Source organism: Astatotilapia calliptera, chromosome 4 (genome assembly GCF_964374335.1).
Source record: "Astatotilapia calliptera chromosome 4, fAstCal68.1, whole genome shotgun sequence".
NCBI lineage: Eukaryota > Metazoa > Chordata > Actinopteri > Cichliformes > Cichlidae > Astatotilapia > Astatotilapia calliptera.
In genome coordinates, this window is record NC_137425.1 from 26,318,898 (window position 1) to 26,339,088 (window position 20,191).

The 20,191-nt window shown below is 41.4% G+C and overlaps 1 protein-coding gene across 1 annotated transcript in view; it reads left to right on the forward strand.

Annotated features, from left to right (window-relative positions):
* grin2ba (glutamate receptor, ionotropic, N-methyl D-aspartate 2B, genome duplicate a) overlaps nt 1-20,191 on the forward strand; it is a 136,723-nt gene that overhangs the window by 101,524 nt on the left and 15,008 nt on the right. The window contains exons 10-15 of the mRNA XM_026165706.2: nt 5,193-5,346; nt 6,594-6,719; nt 9,774-10,003; nt 10,118-10,278; nt 11,154-11,341; nt 18,691-18,929. Of these exons, the coding sequence (XP_026021491.1) occupies nt 5,193-5,346; nt 6,594-6,719; nt 9,774-10,003; nt 10,118-10,278; nt 11,154-11,341; nt 18,691-18,929 (1,098 nt within the window). The remainder of the gene's footprint in view (nt 1-5,192; nt 5,347-6,593; nt 6,720-9,773; nt 10,004-10,117; nt 10,279-11,153; nt 11,342-18,690; nt 18,930-20,191) is intronic.

Sequence of the window (20,191 nt, forward strand, 5' to 3'; positions counted from 1 at the left end):
TATTTCCACTACTAATTAATTACCGTTGAGCTCAAAGGTCCTATTAATAAACGGTTAACGAATGTGTATTTATGAAGACGATTTGTGAGACTGGTAAACTTATGATACGTACGATGGTCTTTCGTTCTACACGGTGCGTTTCAAGGTCCTGCACCCATCCGTCGGTAAACTGTACCTGGGCTTGTTGCAGTGACCTGAAGTTACTAAACTTCATGAGTGTATGCACTCACTCCAAGAACCGTATAATTATAAATATGCATATAAATATGCTACAATGAGATAGCTGACTTCATCTAACTAGCAAATGTTGTCCAGGTGTGATATAGTTTTTTTAATGTGTATGATATTTTTGTCATGCGATTTTAAAGCCGGTCCTACAACCGCATCCAAGAATAACATGCAGCTTATCTCAGAACTGTCGGTGAAAATTATTCTTGGAGCTAGGTTTAATTGAGCTGCATTTTAAAGAGGTGCAATTTCACAATTTGTGTATATTTTCTAAGTTCACTATTTTGTCATGTGTTGAGAAAAACACAGATTTAAAATTACATGGTCTAATATTTACATTTAGCATAACTGCAACATGCTTTTTTCTTTTTTCTTTTTTTTAAAGACTCGAAAGGACTTGAAATTCAAAATTTCAGACTTGTGACTTGACTCGGACTTTTACACCAGTGACTTGAGACTCGACTCTGACTTGCCTGACATTACTTGAGACTTGACTTGAGACTTGAGGATAAAGACTTGAGACTTACTTGAGACTTGCAAAACAATGACTTGGTCCCACCTCTGTCAGCTGCTTGTTGTTTTTACCATGCAGCCAGTGTGATTCTTTTTTCTCTTGTTCTGCTGAGATGAGCGGACCGCATTAGGATGCTTGGAGTTACTGCCAAGTTGGAGGTGAAGGTGAATAAAAGATTAAAGGGGAAACAAAGTTACTGTCTGCTTTCAATGTCCTGAGCTATTTTTAACTCACACAGGGGGTGCCTGAAGGGTTCATTTCCTCTTTGAAGCTCGTTTTCATACCTTGAATTATAAGCTTCCCTTTCCGGGTCAAGCTTCTGCCACACGGGCCTAATTCTTATGTCAGATGGGTTAAGCACCTCACCCCAGGTTCAGCTCAGTCAGCTGCAACAATTCACTGCGGGCTTGAAACATTTCCTAATCGACATTGCTCCCAAGCTAAGGTCGTTGTCAGTTCTCATACTTCAACCTATAAGAGCGAACTGCACTTGTGCTGTCTGACGTTGGCCATTTGTTAATGAAGGCAAACAGATCAATAGGACCCCAAAGGTCACGGGTTGAGAACATGTTTTGTCAGAGTTGCTACTGAAGGACTTTGGCTTTGCCCAACTTTGCGTGGATAATAAAGTTCGAGCAGCCTTCGGAAGTCACAGAAGACAGAGACGAGATGAGTTTACGTGTCTGCTTTTTCCTGCGTGGACACTTTTGCTATTCAATTTACTGACACATTTAATCTCTTACGTAAAGCCATTACAGTCAACCTCTCTTTAGTGGGCACCGAGCTGTAAGTGTGGCCACCTGTAATAAACTCTATCGCCATGACTAAAAGCGTCGTAATGTACCATCTCCTTCTCACCTCCACAGATGAATGGTCATTAGGAGAATAGACGGGGAGAGGGGGGCATTTATCCACCTCTCTTGCACATGCAGACAACAGACTCTAATGTCTGAGTAAGCACAGAAAAACATGAACCAAAGCAGACACGTAGACACAAAGAAACCCTATTTGGTGAGACCGTTTCTTTATGTTGCACTTGTAAGGTCAGATTTACACTCTCACACTTCAGCAAAGCTCCGCCATAACTGCTGGATCTAACTAAATCCGACCTGCGTCCTTCTCCGCTTGGAGAACAGCCAAAACTGCAGCATATCTCACATTGACGGCGGACCGAGATCTGGACCGACGGCGACGCACGCTTGCACACGAAACATGTCTGAGCGCGCTCCCGGATATCTCGCAGAGATCATCGAGGGCGTTTTCACAATTTGCCACAGCTCACAAAGACAAAAGATCAAATTTAAAAAAAGAAAAAAGAAAATCAATGAATGTGATGAGAAGTCCTACATTTTGTCCTAACTCAATTCTAGCAGTTAGTGTCACATTTCATGGGCTGCACTGACTTGCGCTGCCCCCAGTGCACCTAATCTAAAATATTAGAGGCAATACGCTTGATTACATGAATTTTAGCCTCGCTAGCAGAGACGCATAAAGACTGGCACGCGCGCACACACACGCACGCACGCACGCACCAGCCAAGACACATAAACAATCGCAAACGCAGAACCTCGCTCACTCATTCTCAATAACACCCACATGGGTCACTTTCATAACACGGAGAGAACAAGTCGTAGGAGGGAGATGGAGAGAGCGAACGGGGAGAGAGGAAGTGAGTACGCTGCTGGTTGGACTCGCTGTCTTCCCCAGGGAGATATTCGCACATTAAGACACGCACACACAAAGGCAAAGGAATAAGCAAGATCGGAAAGTTACAAATGCACACATGCTGCACACATGCTGCACACACATAAACACTTGACAAAAAAAAAAAAGCATTGCAGATAATGTGCAGAGCAGATGTGGAATATTCTCCCTGCCTGTAAAGGTCCACTTCACAGGTAGCGAACAAAGGTTCACTCGCTTCTCTTTGTCTTTTTCCCTTTTATGACTCACTGTTGTGTGCGCGCACTCACTCTAACACTGAAGCACACAGCGGAGTTTTGACTCACACTAGTCACACACGCCTTATTAACTCAGAGAGACAGTCCTGTCCCACTTGTGCTGTAGGGCTGTAGAAATTTGGGGCTAAATATACTACCTGTGCAGAGGTATGGAAGGGGAGGAAGGCAGGTAGAGGAAGGCATTGGGGCGGCTATTTCAAGCAGCCCTGACCCACTGTGGTAACCCACTTACTCCCTCCCTCTTTGTGTCTTTCTCCCCCTCTCCGTCCCCTGGCGAGCGTCACGAGTGTCCAGTCCGAGTGCTATATGTGTGGAAAGTGTGCTGTCTCGATCTACCGCGCTCCATCTTTGTCTCCATTGCCTCCATTTTCTTAGCCTCATGTTTCTTTGCACACTTTTGTTTCCTTTCTTTCCTAACCTCATATCAAATTTAATCTCCCTCGTATGCCGGAAAACTCTTTTGGACAGCTAGCAGATAGAGCGTACCCTGTCTGCATCATGTTTTATACATGTTAATGGACAAGGAGAAGGGAACTACAAAGGAACTACAACTTTTCTCCCTTTCTCAGAACAAAGTTTAACTTGAGGAACTGAGCTGTGGTTTTGTTCTTTGGAGAGGTTGGTGTTTCAGCCTATTTTGCGCCGCGTGGTTACTGAAGACGAGGGTAAAGTGTTGTATGTATTCTGGGACAGATGTTATTGGAAGGAAGTGAGCAGCTTGACAAGAAGACCGAAAATAAGGTCCACTCTAAAGTTTAAAGTGTTCACCAACCAGAAATCAAATCTACATGCTTTTTCCTCCAGCCTGCAGTGCCGTCTGTCATTGAGATTCTTTTAATGTGCATTTTAAAATATATCTGCTGTGGAAATGTCTGCTTTCTCTTGAATATTCTCTTGAATAAAAAATCACTTTAAAAAATCCACAATCCCTGTTGTGAGCAGTTTAATATAGGAACCAATTTCCTTCTATCAAACTACACCCAGCAATTGTATCAGTCAGCCGAAGAAAGCATCCATCCTCCCTTCAGGAGAGGCTCGTGGGTACAACAGCGAGACATTACTGCTAAATTTTTCAAATGTGTTTTTTGGAACTTTTTCCCTCATGAAAGAAAACTGCTTTCAGCTGCTCCCTTATTAAAAAAAGAGTCGCCACAGAAGGTGGTGCCACATATTTGATTTGCCAGATTTGCCCTTCCTGACACAACCGTGAAGGAGTTTGTGTCCATTCCTGGGATCAAACTGGGGATCTTTTGTTTGTTAGGTGAATGTGCCAAATCAAGTCCCATTTATATCCTTTATATTTAAGAGAAGGCTGACATCCCTTCAGCTGATATCTTTAAAACTGTGAAACTGACAAAAAACACTAGGGGATAAATACAGGACAGAGAAAAAAAAACCCTAAATTTAATTTTGGTCCCAATAATCCCTTTAATATGTCTTCCATAAACAAAGCATAGGTCTAACTCATGCTTTCTATGACCTTTAGATATCTGGAGCTAGGGAGGCAGTACATAATCAGGTCTGTTTGTTTGTTTGTCTGTTTTTTAGCAGTCTAGCATCCACAGTTTCAGAGATATCATTTTCAAATTATGTGTGATGCTAGATACCAATAACAGCTCGAGCTGATTGGTGAAAATCAGGTCAATTGCACACCAAAAGTGAAAATCAGTAAAACCTTTACTCACAATTTATTTTATGGGTCATCTTCAACATTTACAAAATACTAGGCCTTAAGGGACACGAATACCTACAAGTTGGCTAAGCATCTGACCTCGACCTTTATTATTAGTGCCAGAGGTCAAAGTTGACCTTAAAAAAGTCACATATTGAGTAATGCATCACATAAAAGGGCATAGAGACAGCTGTACAACACACTTTTTTGCGCTGTCTGAGTGCTCTTGTTAACTAATTAACTCTGTGATTACACCGGCCTTGTTTATGATCTACATAACGACCTGTGACATAGGATGCCGCCATATGCTTATGAATTGTGACCATGTGATCATCTTAAAGTCAGTACAAAAACATGTCCTATCGTGAAACCTGCTCGTTGACATGTTAGCTAATCCAGAACTTCTCTGCTAAGAGGCTCGTTTTTCATTCATCCTGAAGCAGAGGGGAACCTGAATAGATGGTATAAACAGTATTTGTTTTCCACATTAATGATCTTAAACTATAAGGATGTCCACCTTTGTCTCTGTTACATCGCCAAACAGGATTGATTCACATTTAGAAAGACTGCACAGTCACCTTCAAATGAACCGATGGCTGTGATATGCTATTTTTATGCTGTTTTATGACCAAAAGCTATTCTTAACTATCTCCATTGAAATAGTTTTTTGGAATGTGTTTGTTGCCACAGCACACAAGACTGCATTCATTGACTTACTCTGCCTCTGTTATTGATAGCTGCCTGACGGATGTGTTGAGAAACAGATAACAGACACACTTTCTCTCTTTCTGCTTTTTTTTTTTTGCATCTTGCCTAGGTGGTGTTAAAAAACGCTCACATGGCCGTCGGCTCCTTGACCATCAACGAGGAGAGGTCAGAGGTCATTGACTTTTCCGTCCCCTTTATTGAGACAGGCATCAGCGTCATGGTCTCTCGCAGCAATGGCACCGTTTCGCCCTCGGCTTTCTTAGGTGAGGAAGGCGAGCTGTAAAAGGTTGGGGGAGGGCGGCAGAGATGGATCAGGGGAAGAGACCAAAGGCTGTGTTTTGACCTGTGTGAGCACTGATCCAGGAGAGACCGGTCAAACTTGTAGGAATGTCTTCTTTTGTGCAGTTTATTGAAAAAAAACTAAACAAAAACACAATAATGGATAAGCCACCAGGCATTTAAGCACTATTCTTAAAGGATTGATCTTCATTTGTGCTCTGATCTGGCGGGTTTTGGAAAGTTTTTTTTTTTTTAAATCAGCATTTTGAATGTAGGATGGCCTAATGGCCAGTGCACAGGAAGTGGAGTTTAATTTAGTCATGCTTAAAATGCATTGTTCTTTATCAAATGGCAAAAAATAAGAGGAAAAAGCATGCATGTTTGTTAAGCTAGCATAGACAGGCTCCTTCATTTAACTGTATGTGGACCAATGGTGCTTTTGTCCCTAGTCAGCTCCACCAAAGCCCCTTTAAAGAGAACAAAATCCCCTCTGTAGTACAGACCCATATAGTGTATGCAGTTTGTACTGGTGGTGGAGTCCAAAATGATCCATAGAGTCCACCCTAGAGGACAAATTGCATTTTAATATCTTTATATTTACACGTACAGTAAAGCTGGATCCTTTTGAACTGTACAGACTTTTTCAGTTTCACTTAAATGGTTCGACTTAACTCCTAAGAATTCTTGAAATCTTTAAGTTTAAAAGCAATTTTTGCACAAATGTCTTTTCGTTAGCCTTCCTGACAAACGGACAGTGATGACTTTTTATTACGCTGTTTGATTTTTTTCCCCTTTAAAAGTTGAACAGAAAGAGATTTAGTGGCCACGCCAAATGATAGGAGCCAAGTTTCAGCACATTTGCACAGCGAACACTGGAGTGCATGATAATACGGCTAACTGTTTTGCTCCCTGTCTCTTTGCCCTCTTATATTTCCCACTCCCACTCCATTTCTCTGATGCTTCCTTCCTCTTCTCAATCTGGCGCACCACATTTGCATATTTCTCTTGCCCTCTCCTCTCTCTTGCTTCATTTTCTCTTTCTCTCCGCCGCCCTCGCTCTTTTTCCCTCTCCCTCGCTCTCTGCTAATGTCCCTTGTCTATTCCCCGTCTTCTGCCTCCTTACACACCCCACCGCCGCCCCACCCATTTACTTATCTCTCTCTGTCCATGCTCCCCCCCTTCTCCCTTCATCTTTCTCTCCTCTTCCCTCTCTCGCTCTCTCGCCCTCCAGAGCCCTTCAGTGCGGATGTGTGGGTGATGATGTTCGTGATGCTGTTGCTGGTGTCAGCAGTGGCTGTGTTTATATTCGAGTACTTCAGCCCTGTGGGCTACAACCGGTGTCTGGCTGACGGCAGAGGTGAGAGGCTTCAGCGCAACATGCACACACACACACACACACACACACACACACACACACACACACACACACACACACACACACACACACACACACACTAAACCATTCAGTGATATAGATGTAAACAGTCTTATAGCTGGGTTGCCTTCTTCATCTGTTTATCTATGTTTAATATCCACCAATAAATAGACCAGCAGTATTTATATTTCTGCATTTCAGCATTTATATTGATTATAAGTGTGTCAAAGCACTTAGTTCGCAGGTGAAAATGTCACGTTTTCAGTCTTAAAATTACCACAACAAAATGACATCCTGGTTAAAAACTTTGTTTTGTGTGCTGCAGCTGCTCTCTGTGACCTAGAAGATTTTCAGAAAACACATGTACACATGTTGCCTGTGCACGTAGCCCAGGCAGCAGGTCTATTCAGATTTCTTTGATAGGTGAGATGATATTTTAGTGACCTTGGGTCCAAATATCACACGTATTGAACACACATAACTAGGTACAGGAATAGCTGATAAACACTTTGATATACGCAATACACACTTGCATGTTTACCAGCACTTACCCAGCATTTACTTGTCTGTTGTCGGCTTTATTTTCAGACACTTTTTGTTTCAGATTTTTTTTGAAAGCATCTGAACTGACAGCCAAGTTGGAAATTGTGGATATGACACTAAACACCTAATAAGATCCACAGAAATAAATAAATGTTGTGGATCAGTATCAGTTCACAGGTTACTTGTCTTAGCTGGTGAGGTTTATGAATGAGAATGGTGGCCAGTAATTTGGTTCTTCAGAGAAGGAGTGTTCAGTGAGATTTGCAGTCTGAGTAGCTATTTTCTCCAAAGAAACAAGTGCAGGTACAGATGCTTCCTTTCTGTAACAATACAAGAGTTGGCCCGTGTTGTACAAAATGTTTTTCGTTGTTCACAAAAAATGAATGAGACACAGAAACACATTGCAGGCCACCTCCACATATAGCGTAGACCAGCTGTCCTCACTGACCCATTGACTTCATTCTCCTCGTCCTCCTTCACCGGCCTCTCTTTTTATCATTTACAGTTGTGTCTGCAGTGCACAGGTTTCAGCAAATCCTCCAGCGCTGCTCACACCGGACAAGTCATTTGCATTCATTTTCATATTTCACGCGTCAACTCTGACAGCATTCGTCTTAGATCTCCTCAGCTGAAAGGATGAGAAACAAGGGAAAAAAATCAATGTCTCCCTCAACTCTCTATCTCTAATGTGGCTATATATAGACAATAGTTATCTTTTTTTCATTCCTCTCATCCTTCATCAGCTTCTGGAGAAGATGTACTCCTCCCTGAAGCGCTGTTTTCTTTCTATGTGCCTCCTTGTTTTATCTGCTTGTAGCGCCGTGGGAGTTTGGTATCATGAAGAGTGCAGATCGAAGTTTGGAGTCAGAAGATCTGATGTAATAACATATCAATGACTCGGCTGCAGATTTGTAAAATCTCTGCCCCAATTCATTGAAGTAACTTTCTTGCAAACTTCACAAAGGAGATTTTTGGCACGATAAGGACAGTTTGTCCATGAACAAACGGTCCACACAACAATACACACCCACATGGTTGCACACAAACACCCTCTCATTCTCTCTCACACAATCACACATACCCACACAAATTATGAACCAACTGCTAATCACAGCATAATGGCTGTAATGCACCAGTCTGTCAACTCATAGACGAATGGAACCAACAGCGCTCTAACAAATTACATAAAACAAATAAAATCTACTTACTGCAGTCACATATAAGATTATATAGGTGACATGAAACAGCAGGTCTTCCTTGTCATCATGTAAATCTGTATTATATTATAAAAATATTAAAAAACAAACCAAGAGCTACATCTCAGACTCTGCAGACCTCATTTAGCAAATATTAATGCGAAAGTTGATGACTGTAAAATTAGAAAAAGACTGAACAAGTGTCACTTGTTTTTGAGGGGTTTGCATGAGAGAATCTCTTCTCTCCAAAAAGGTTTGTTAAGTTGCCTCTGAATAAACCACAAAACATCTGGAACAGTTCCGTTTGGACAGGTTTGTCCATAATCCACAGTGACAGTCAAACATAGCATAACAGGACAAACACCTCATACCAACTGTCAAGCATGGCGGTGGAGGGTGATTATTTGGGCTTGGTTTGCCGCCACAGGACTTGGCCACCTTGCAGTTGTTGAGTCTACCATGAACTCTGTTGTATACAAAATACTATCCAACAGCAACAAATCTAATCAAACGAGCAAGTGAAACAAATCTAAACAGAATGTATGACAAAGAAAAGAATCAAGTTGGTCCAACAGCCTAAGTTTAGACCTCAACCTGTATCAAATGCTGTGATAGGACCTTAACAGAGCCAAAATTCCTCCATAGCGTTGTAAGATAACATCATAAAGAAAACCATTACTTCATGTTACTGATGCTAAAGGAGATTCTACAAACTAGTAAATTATAGAGCATGCTAAGTTTTCATAGAGTCCTGTGAAAACCTTATTTTTCACATGATTGTATAATACGGTGGCTGGTTTGTGAAGGACACGTTTCAGGTATTTGGACAAGAAGGTGGAGTGTCATGCTATCAGCTAAATCCAGCTTCTTGGTTAATACAGTGAGTTCGTATACTGTATGGCTGCGAAGCACTGACACAGTGCTCAGTAAGATACAAATAACATATTGTAAAGTTACAGTTTAAAGCTGAGTGTGTTACAAACTCTATTTTGAAGCCAGATCCAAGTGGCTACTCAGGTCTAGCATGTTAGCGAGCAAGCGCTTGCTAATTAGCACTAAACGAAAGCTAGTTGTTTGTCATGAAGCAAAGTCCTGGATAAATTTCTTTATCAGAAACATAGAAGGGGAAAAAAATGAAACTCCTTCATCATACTGAAATCCTAAAATGAATATATGTAGCAAATTAATTCTAATTTTTGGTTTTGTTCTTCTAAATAGATCACTGATGTCCTGGAGAATTGTTCAACTGCTCCAGAAGTGATCTATTGTCTTTAACCAATAACTCTATTTAATTTAGAGCCCCATGGTCCATCCTTTACCATCGGCAAGGCCATCTGGCTGCTGTGGGGTCTGGTCTTCAACAACTCTGTGCCAGTGCAGAATCCCAAAGGCACCACCAGTAAGATCATGGTATCAGTGTGGGCCTTCTTTGCTGTCATCTTTCTGGCCTCCTACACTGCCAACCTGGCTGCTTTCATGATCCAGGAGGAGTACGTGGACCAGGTATCCGGTCTGTCAGACAAAAAGGTAAGGTGAAAGGTTTCTGTTTGATGCTGTGCCACTCGCTCGTCCTTACCCAATGTTGTGTGAAGACTTATCAGAGTTTTACACGCCTCTCCGTTCTCTGTTTTTTATGTTCAGTTCCAGAGTCCCAACGACTTCTCGCCTCCGTTTCGTTTTGGCACTGTCCCCAATGGAAGTACAGAGAGAAACATTAGAAACAACTACCCAGAAATGCACTCCTACATGACAAAGTTTCATCAGAGAAATGTCAATGAAGCTCTGCAGAGTCTCAAGTCTGGGTAAGCATGTTCGCAACAAAGTGGTTAAAAAAGACAAATGTCAAAATGAAAATGACCACATTTATGTTTAAACTTCACAAATCTATTACTGGCAAATTGTGTTAGAATATATTACTTGAGATACTGAAAAGAGTATTTCGGTCAGTGTCACCCCTAACTGGTCGTACAGATGACTGCCCTTCCCTGAGCTTGGTTCTGCTGGAAGTTCTTCCTATTAAAAGGGAGTTTTTCTTCCCACTGTTGCAAATTTCTAGGGCTTAGTGGGCTGTCCGATTGTTGGGGTTTTCTCTGTCTTATTGTATGGTCTACCTTACAATATAAAGCACTTTGAGGCAACTGTTTTTGTGATTTGGCATTATATGAAAAAACTGAATTAAACTGAGTGTGCATTTCTTTGTTTTGGGCACAGTATTATTTATTATGGTGCAATCTGCTTTTTGTTCATTTCAATTGATTGAATGCTTTTTGGAATGGTGCTAATCATGTTTTAAAGTACCCAGAAGCACTATTGGACTCACTACGATGATCAGAATGTCTGTTTCAATAGAAGTGTAAAATTCAGGCTACGATGACTTAAAAAGTAATCACTGCGAAATTCTCTTGTTTGTCTTGCTTCATGTAAATATATCTCAGCTGAATACGTCCAATAATACTATCACTCCCCCTCTTCAGTTTCATCAAGTGCGCCTTTTCGCCAGTTTGTGTGCCAGCCCCAGCCTTTGGCAAACCAAGTGGAAGTCTATTAGACTTATCAGCAGCTTAGAGCTATTTAGCAGGTTAATTGGAATGTTGTAGCTGTGATGTCTGACTCCCAAGTGCTAATTAATTGTAACCTATCGCTCCTCCTCTTTGTCCCTCGCTCTCTTCTTCTCCAGCAAACTAGACGCTTTCATTTACGATGCGGCCGTGCTGAACTACATGGCTGGCAGGGACGAGGGCTGCAAGCTGGTGACCATTGGCAGCGGCTACATCTTTGCCACCACGGGGTACGGCATCGCCATCCAGAAGGAGTCGCTCTGGAAGAGACATGTGGACCTGGCCATCCTGCAGCTCTTTGGAGACGGTGAGCGAGCGAGCTGACACTCCACCGTTTAATGATGTCACGCGCGCAGCTGTGCTGATGCGATGAGTTGTATAATTACACATAAACGGATCGGATAGACGCAGAGATAAGACCAGCTTAACACAGACGTTAACAGATCAAAAACTTCTCCGTGACCTTGAGGCAAATATTAAAGGATAGGTGTGCCCAACTTATTCTGTTGACTTATTCTTTTGGGATAACATTGTGTTCACCAAACTGTTTAAACTGTGTTATGACAGCAGGACAAGCTGAAAAACAATTATCAGATGAACTAACCCAGGTTACTATCAGGCAAATTTGAAATTCAATGCACCTGAAAAACCTTACAATCCCTTGTTAGACACGAAAACCATTTGTGTGTACGGCTGTGCAGTACTGAGGGCATCTCACATGTAAGGGGTAGGGAACTCCAGGCCTCGAGAGCCGGCGTCCTGCAGGTTTTAGATGTGTCCTTGTTCCAGCACAGCTGATTTAAATGGCTAAATTACCTCTTCAACATGTCTTGAAGTTCTCCAGAAGCCTGGTAATGAACTGATCATTTGATTCAGGTGTGTTGACCCAGGGTGAGATCTAAAACCTACAGGACATCGGCTCTCGAGGCCTGGAGTTCCCCACCCCTGTCACATATGAACGAGCAGATAAAATCCCAGACAAGCAGCTGAGAGTTCGGATCTGACAAACGTGGCTGACCTGTGAGTTTATTTGAATGACTGAGTGCCTCATGTGTTTTTGCACCATTTTACTTTTCTAATCTTAGCTAATGACTTCATGTCTACAGTTTTCATACATTATTGCCAGCAGGAAAAAGAACTAACGTATGAAAATGCGATTTAAGTAAGAGCTATAATGGGGGGAAGAAAACTAAAGCTCCATCAATATGAACAGCTTGAGGCTTTGCTGTAGGCTCGTTCTTATGAATATTGTCCAGTGTAGACTTTCTTATTCTTCAGGTTCTGCATTTTTGATTTAAAAAAAAAAAAAAGAAGCTGGACGAGCAATGATTCTCTGTTTATACTTACTGACCACCAATTGGAGATCTCAGACAAAAGCAGGTAAATTCAGCAGCTTTCTAAAGTCCTCTCAGACTTAATTCCTCCCCCGCTTTTTTGTTGGCATGTGAAACAGAGCTCGCTTTAAGTGAGATCATGTGACTGAAGCAGGAAGTTTAGGATGCTCCTCTGCCTGAAAAGCCTTTAGATTACTTAGGACAGGGGTCGGCAACCCTGGGCACAGCTGGCACGCGAAGGGTTAACTGATGGCACGACACGCAGTGAGTAAATCTGAGAAGGTGCATTAAAAAAATAAATGGCCGTGCCACCGGTGCACATCATATAGAGCGTTATTAAATGTATTGCTAATGCGATGGTTGATATGGCACATTAACTTCTGAGGAAATGTTAGATGATACTCATCATCAGAAAGGTGTCCGACCCCTGACTTAGACGTATGTTTAAGGCTGTCTTGTCCAAAAAACTACAAAGTTTCTTCTGGTGAATTTTGCTGAATCCGATCGTGCAAACTGCTGTTTGATTGACTGTTTCCTTGGCAGCCGTGCACCCTTAAACAGAATCTCCACCAACATTTGACAGAGGAGGAGGGTCAGGGTCACTGGCTATACCTTTTTAACACCGTACGTTTGTCACTGGCTAGTTTTAAGGGTCATTTCACAATTTTTTACAAACTGCCTTTTTTCCTCTCTTGATTTTTCTCTCATGAGTTTGGCGGCGGTGAATCCACTGAGGTTAAACTAATAGACTTTCAATCCTCAACAGCATTCTTGACTTGCTGTGCTGTTATACTGAGATTTTTCTTGCCATGTGCTCCTTTCCGTCTACCAGGCGTTCTTTTTTGTTTGCTTTTGCTTTTGACTATGAACCCAACTGTTGATTTTGGCAAACCAACTAGCTTTGATACGGCTCTAATAATTTCTTATCTTCTTCACTTGCTCGGCTGACTCTTTGCTCTGCATATTGCCAGGGTGCTCCCACTCAAACTAAATGGTAACTGAATTAGCTACGAGCCTCATGTGAACTCTTCCACACCCCCAAAAAAAGAAAAGCCAATTTCGTTTTAAAACTGCTACAATTCTGGCACTGTGTGATAGAAGAGCTATATCTCACACACAGTTCTTTCTGTATCACTAGTGAGGCACAGAGCCTGAAGACTAAGAAATGTGTAACTGTCTATATACTTACAGTCTGGACTGTATTAGCGTGAAATATAGTATTTTCATGAATGTTTGAAATCCCTTCCCTTCACTCATGCAAGAAAAAAAAATCTCTCTCAGACTGTAAAATTGTTGATCTCACCCACTCCCATCTGTTCAGGAAAGGATTTTGGAGAGAGCTAGGATAAAAATCATACTTTTTCTTGTGCGTCTGCTTTGCTCTGCGAGTCAAATGTACTGTAAGTCCACTCCCACATATTGTATCTCAAATGCAGAGTGAAAAAGTAAAACGTTAGGAATACAAGTTGAAATTTAGCTCCCACTGTGGGAAGCTGGTGGTTTATGATCATGTTTGCCGTTTATGGGAGACTGTGCAAAGCTCTCCGGGGTTTGTTCTTTAGAGACACACTTTGTCCCAGCTGTAGCTGCAGCATTAATGAGTCTGTGAATGAGCAGGAAATAAAATGCGTTCCAAATGTTCATTTTTGAGCTCTTCGTCACGCACAAATTAAAATGTCACCAACAATGGCTAGTTGTGAAGTTTAACCACTTTAACAGCCTGGTTTTGATATACAGTTAATTCAGTATGGGAAGTGTAATGGAAGTTTTGTGTGTGTCTGTGTGTGTGTAGGTTCAAGTGCGTGTGGTGTAGCTAGTTTATTTGGGCACGGTCCAGAGTGTTGTGAGCATCCTGAGCCAAGGGCCCTCAGGGGCCTGCTATAGTGTGTCCCAGTTAGAGGTGCCAACATAGCTCCTGGTGTATTTCTAAACCGTGTGTGCATTAGTGTGCGGGTTTGTGTGTGTGTGTGTGTTTGCGTGCACATGTAAATATGGGTCAGCCCTCCAAAAATGAGTGCCTGCCTGTGTGTGTGTGTGTGTGTGTGTGTGTGCGCAATGGGCTACAAAGTAAAAGCAGTGTAGAGATTCTGATTATTTATGACACAGGTTTATTTTTATCAACCTACATGCGATTCAGGAAGAGTCTTTTGTGTGCTTGTTGCTTATTGATGATCAGTTAGGTTAGTCGTAGAATTAACTTAATAACCCGTCGAACTTAGTTGAGAGTAATTTATGTGTGTACTTGCAAATGTGAATGTGGGTCGGCTCGCTGTAACATCCCCGTGTGCCACTGCAAAAGCATTAATACAGAAACTGAGCGGCCCTGTCTGGCCCCTCTCAGGATTTCAATGTCACTTTACCACGCCTCGCCATCCACTCCCCTCCTGGTGGCCTAGAAAGTGATCAGACTCAAGCGGCGAGCGCAGTGGCCTGATATGCAGGCTGGAAGAGAGTCGGGGTAGTTTGACGCAGGCCTGAGCAAAAAATATATCACAGCTGTCCTGAAAGTTAAACTGCAAAATTTCCTGTTTCACTTTTAAACGGAATCATTCGTTTGCTTCTGATGAACTTTTTGCCCTTGAAATCAGTGAAAGACCTGTTGCATCATTACAGAGATACCGGGCATCGGTGATGTAATAGTTACTTCTTATTCCGTCATAAAATATACTTCTTTAAGATTTTATATGACATTTTGTAACAAGGTTATTAGATTTTAGACAGTGACTAAAATTAAGAATAGGAAAGATGTCTGTATTTTGTTTATCACATAGCAAAGCTCCATAGAAGTTAAAGATGTAGTTTCTGGCTTAGATGAGACGATAGAGCCAACTCAGATATTTAGTCTGCATTTTAATCATTTACAGTATTGGCTCATTACGTGGCATAAAATTGCAATTTAATGTTTTCTGGAGATTAAACAAACAGATTATGCTAAGCTACTAACTAAGCTACTAGCTAAACTATTAGCTTATCTTATATCATACAAAAATCAAAGAAACGACTGACTTTGACGTGTAACTCTCTGCTCCCACAAAAAAAACCATGTTTCAAAAAATGTTGTAATGCTGCTTTAAAGTGTAGAAGTCTAGCATTCCCTCAGAGTTACAGCAGATTGGTTATGCTACGGTCACACTAGGGAAAGCAGTTGTTGGGAGACCGCGGCATGACCGAAGTTATTAGAACATGTGCAATTAACTGTGATCTCATTGCTTTTTGAAATTTTCTTTTTGCTTTCGAAGATGGGGACCTGGTTTGCAACCACTCGCAGTCAGTTGCCAACTTCTATGTAACTTTGCTGCTTCGAGACATAAATAAGACCTAGTTGGTCTCTTAGTTGCATGCAATCTGTTTATGGCAATATGGCAATAAACTGTAATAAATCAGTAAAAATCACAAATCGTTGCCATATACATAGATATAAATTCTGAAATAAAAGTTCAGATTAACTACCTAAGTCTAGCAAGAACCTCGTAACCTCAAATTTTGAGATAGTTGCTGGAGGTTGATGATTTAATTCGATTATGTAGCGGCAACCTTGCTTTTTTTATTTATTTATAATACTATAACCAAAATATAGCAACCAGCTGAGTTAAGGAGTTGAGTCGCCCATTGGAAAGAGACCTCTGGTTCCCCAGAGGTTGAGTGTGCAACATCATCAACCAGTAGGAAATAGTTTGCTGCTGCAACATCTTCAATTGCCAAATGCAAAATGCAAATAAATAAATAAAGCATTTCCGTCACCAGGCAACCACCATTTTTTTTTCCTAGTTGTAAGGCGTTTGTTGGCCAATTTTTATTTTAGTGTGACTGAGTCATTAAATAACTAAACCAAACAGTGAAAATCCACTTGAATAGACCTAGACAACTGAAATTCCACTCACTTGATTTTGCAGTCTCATGTCATGGACTTGATCATTAAGCAGAGATAGCTATCATTTTCATCTGAGTCAGGAGCAGGTGACATGAGTCATGAGATTCATGTACAGGCTAGAGGTGGGCTGATCGATCCAAATTTTGATAGTATCAATACCAACACTGGTATCGGTATTAGATCGATACTAATGCAATTGGATCGATACTTTGTTTCTATCCTCATAGTTCAGTATAAATTGTGTTGAATAGATTTTTATTAGCATTTTTTATAATAAAAAAATATACCCCAAACATGCACTATGAAAAATGTCTGAACTTTTTTCTGTTCACTGTTACGTCAATTCTTTTTAGCCTATAGCACATTTAAACAACTGAAGCTGACACAAAGGCCTTTAAAGACAGGCACATTTACATTCCAGCTCTCTTAAAAAAAACCAGTACCAATATATAAGAACAAAATCACAACACTGTCATTTGATGTTCATTAAAATCTCTTCAGAATTTGGCAAATCAACGACGATTCAGCTCATAAATCATGACACTCTTTTATAGGTTAAAAGTATCGGTATTGACATCGGCAATACTGCCCTTAATTCACTTGATATTGGATCGATACCAAAATTTGCAGTATCGCTCAGCAGTGCTAAAGGCTCCTAGAGATGTTAATGAATCTTGAGTTGAATGTTTAGAGGGATTTGTAGGGAGGGGTTTGGAGGACTGGAGGAAAGTTGAAGTCAAAAAGCTGTCAGTTACATTAACCTTTATTAACACTCCTTACAAGTCCTGAACAAACACTTAGGCTCAGGTTCCTTTATTGATACCCATAGGTAAATTTGTTTTGCAGTTCAAAGTGCAGGCAACCCTTCTACCAGACATCAAACGCCAATACTGGACAATTGTAACATAGACACAATAAGAAAAATAAAAGGGAAAAAAGTGAGAGTGTTCCAGTAAAAATAGTAAAAAAAAAAAGGCATATAAGCAAATTTGCTATCGTTTAATAAAGAATATCAACTAAGACAAAGTCGTTTCTCTAATGCTTTCTCCTGCATTTAAGGACTACAAACCTCTGTCCAAAGGGAAGAAGCTGAATATCCCAACAAAAGGGGTGGGAGTCATTATTTAAGATGGAGCTGGTCCTTCTCTGCAGCTGTCTGGTATACAGAGACTCTAAGTTGAGCTGTGATGTACCTCGCAGCTTCCCTAACCAGTTCACAATTTGCATCACTTTGTTTCTGTCCTTCAGAGATAGGTTACCGTACCATGATACCAAGGAAAAGATAAAACAGACTCAGTAAAAGATCTATTAAATAGTGTCTTAGTCTCAGTCTTATCCGTGTGAAAGGAGGACAGTTTCTGTATGAGAGTGTGAAACACTGTAACCGTGTCCTGGATTTTAAGCCAGTCAACTACAGTTGTTGTCTCCTCTCACTCTGTATTCTCTGATGTCCATTGAACAACAAAAAGATGAGCAGGTTTTCCCACTAAAATCAGCACTAAATGAAAACTAGTGACAAAGTGGCATACTGACTCCCAGGAGACAGCCCTAACTAGAGATGCCACTGTCAGAATAGCTGCACAAGGGTTCCAGTTACTGTTTATCAGTAGATCTAAGTAGAGGCAGCTGGGTGATGTATCTGTATTTATGCCTTTGTGTGCAGTGCCTCTTTTTTTTACGTTTACATGCTGCGGAGACGCTTGTTGATGCTCAGAGGCCAGGCTGGGCTGTGTGTTGGTGGAGTTGCGCTGACGTGGAGCGACAGCGGCTGAATGTATGATTAATTAACCGACGCCTGTCCTGCCACAGTCAGCTTTGATAGAGAACAGCTCGTGATGAAACAGAAGGTGACCCACAAAAACAAGCACAAGCTCGGGGACTAGCGTCAGATGCATACCAGATACCTATATATGCAATTATTTGGAGAAAACAATGCAAATAAGACTAATGTGATTAACATGTGACTGGTGGCATGTGTGTTTTGCTCTTCCTCTGTCTGCTGTGAAGCTGCTGCAGAATTTAAGATCTGTATTTCACTTCTAACCACCCTGACCCCCCTTTTCTCTTCTGCCCGCCATCTTCCGTCTTCTCTTCTTCTGTTGCATCATTTTCTCCATCCCTCATGTCCTCCAATACCCATCTTGTTATTACATCATGTCCCTCTTCTCTACTTTATATAATACTTCCATTCCCTCTTTTTCACACTCCTTTCTTTACTTCAATTCCACATCTCAAACATAAAAACACTTCCCCCACATATCCTCACTGTGCCCTCCTTCTTCTTCTCTTGTCCGTCCACGTACGCCCCTCCTGTCTCACCTCCATCCAATCCCCTCCTTGTTGGCCTGCTCCTCGTCCATCTCTTCTCACCATCTGTTTCTTCCTTCGTCCTGTCACTTTCTCCCTCCCTTCGTCTTCTTCCCAAAACCTCATGCCAATACCTCTGTCCAGGTGAGATGGAGGAGCTGGAGTCCCTCTGGCTGACAGGGATCTGCCACCATGAGAAGAATGAGGTGATGTCCAGCCAGCTGGATGTGGACAACATGGCTGGCGTTTTCTACATGCTAGGTGCTGCCATGGCTCTTTCACTCATTACCTTCATCTGTGAACACTGGTTCTACTGGCAGCTGCGCTTCTGCTTCATGGGTGTCTGCTCCGGCCAGCCCGGCTTCGTCTTCTCAATCAGCAGGGTGAGAAAGGGTGGGGAAAAGTGGGCTATTATAGCAAGAAAAGGCTCTTTGTTAATACTTTGACCCTAGCTATCCAAATAAGATAATAGCTGCATGTTGGAGTACCATCAAATACACAATTTTTCAATTCAGATACTTCAGTATGTGTATTTCATGTTGTACCCTTCGTATCATTGCTACATATTTACTTATGTAGTAAACATTGTGAGTTGGGGTGCTGGTTTAGCTCACTGTAATGAGCAGGCAACCATATGCCGCATAGCAAAGGGCTGCGGCCGCATGTCTTCCGCTTTCTTATCAGTCTTCACTGTTTATATCAAAAAGAAAGCCATAAAAGGGCCCCAAAAAATATTAAAAATAAATCAAATATTCTGAGTTAGGGCTAGTTACACAGGCCTAGAGACCTGTTGGCAACCTTGACTGGTTGCAAGTGGTAGATGGTAGTTGCTGTAAAATCTATTGCTAAAGCTAAGTCATCTAAAGCAGTGGTCCCTGACCTCTTTTGCGCCACGGACCGGTTTAATGTCAGCCAATATTTTCACAGAACGGCCTTTAAGGTGTCGGAGGATAAATACAACAAAGTAAAATGATATAACCAAGACAAAAACTGTGATATGTTGTAAATATAATAATAAACGTGAATTCACTGTGTAATTGTGTAACTTTATTAGCAGCATCCTCCTGAAATGCACCAGCAACATTGAGAGTAACGTCCTCCTCTCTCAGGTAAACCAAGTTAACGATAAAAACCCTGAAAACCATAAATTTCACTCCTGAGCCTCAAATCTCGCGGCCCAGTACCAAACGGCTCACAGACCGGTACGGGTCCGTTGCCCGGGGTTTGGGGAATGCTGACCTAAAGCCCCTGGTAACCACTGGTCACTAGGAAAAAATGTGTATTCCCTAACCGACTGGCCAGCAGTTGTGGGATGTTGCTTTCTGTCGCTTGGTAGAATTAGTTACAGTATACAGTGTTGCATCAAAAACCCATTTACAATTGCTTTGGTCACCCATAGTGGAAAGTTTTAAGCCTAATTTTAAAAGCAGAGAGGGTGTCTCTTTCCCAAATCCAAACTCGGAGCTGGTTCCACAGAAGATATTGAGAAAAGCCAAGAAAGACTATTATAATAAACTTTTTCAGGAAAACAAGAATAATATTAAGGGCATTTGGAATATTTTTATTCTATATTCTTAGCTGATATTACCATAAAAGAAATAGTAGCAATTGTAGAAAACTTTAAAAATAAAAAACCTACTGACTG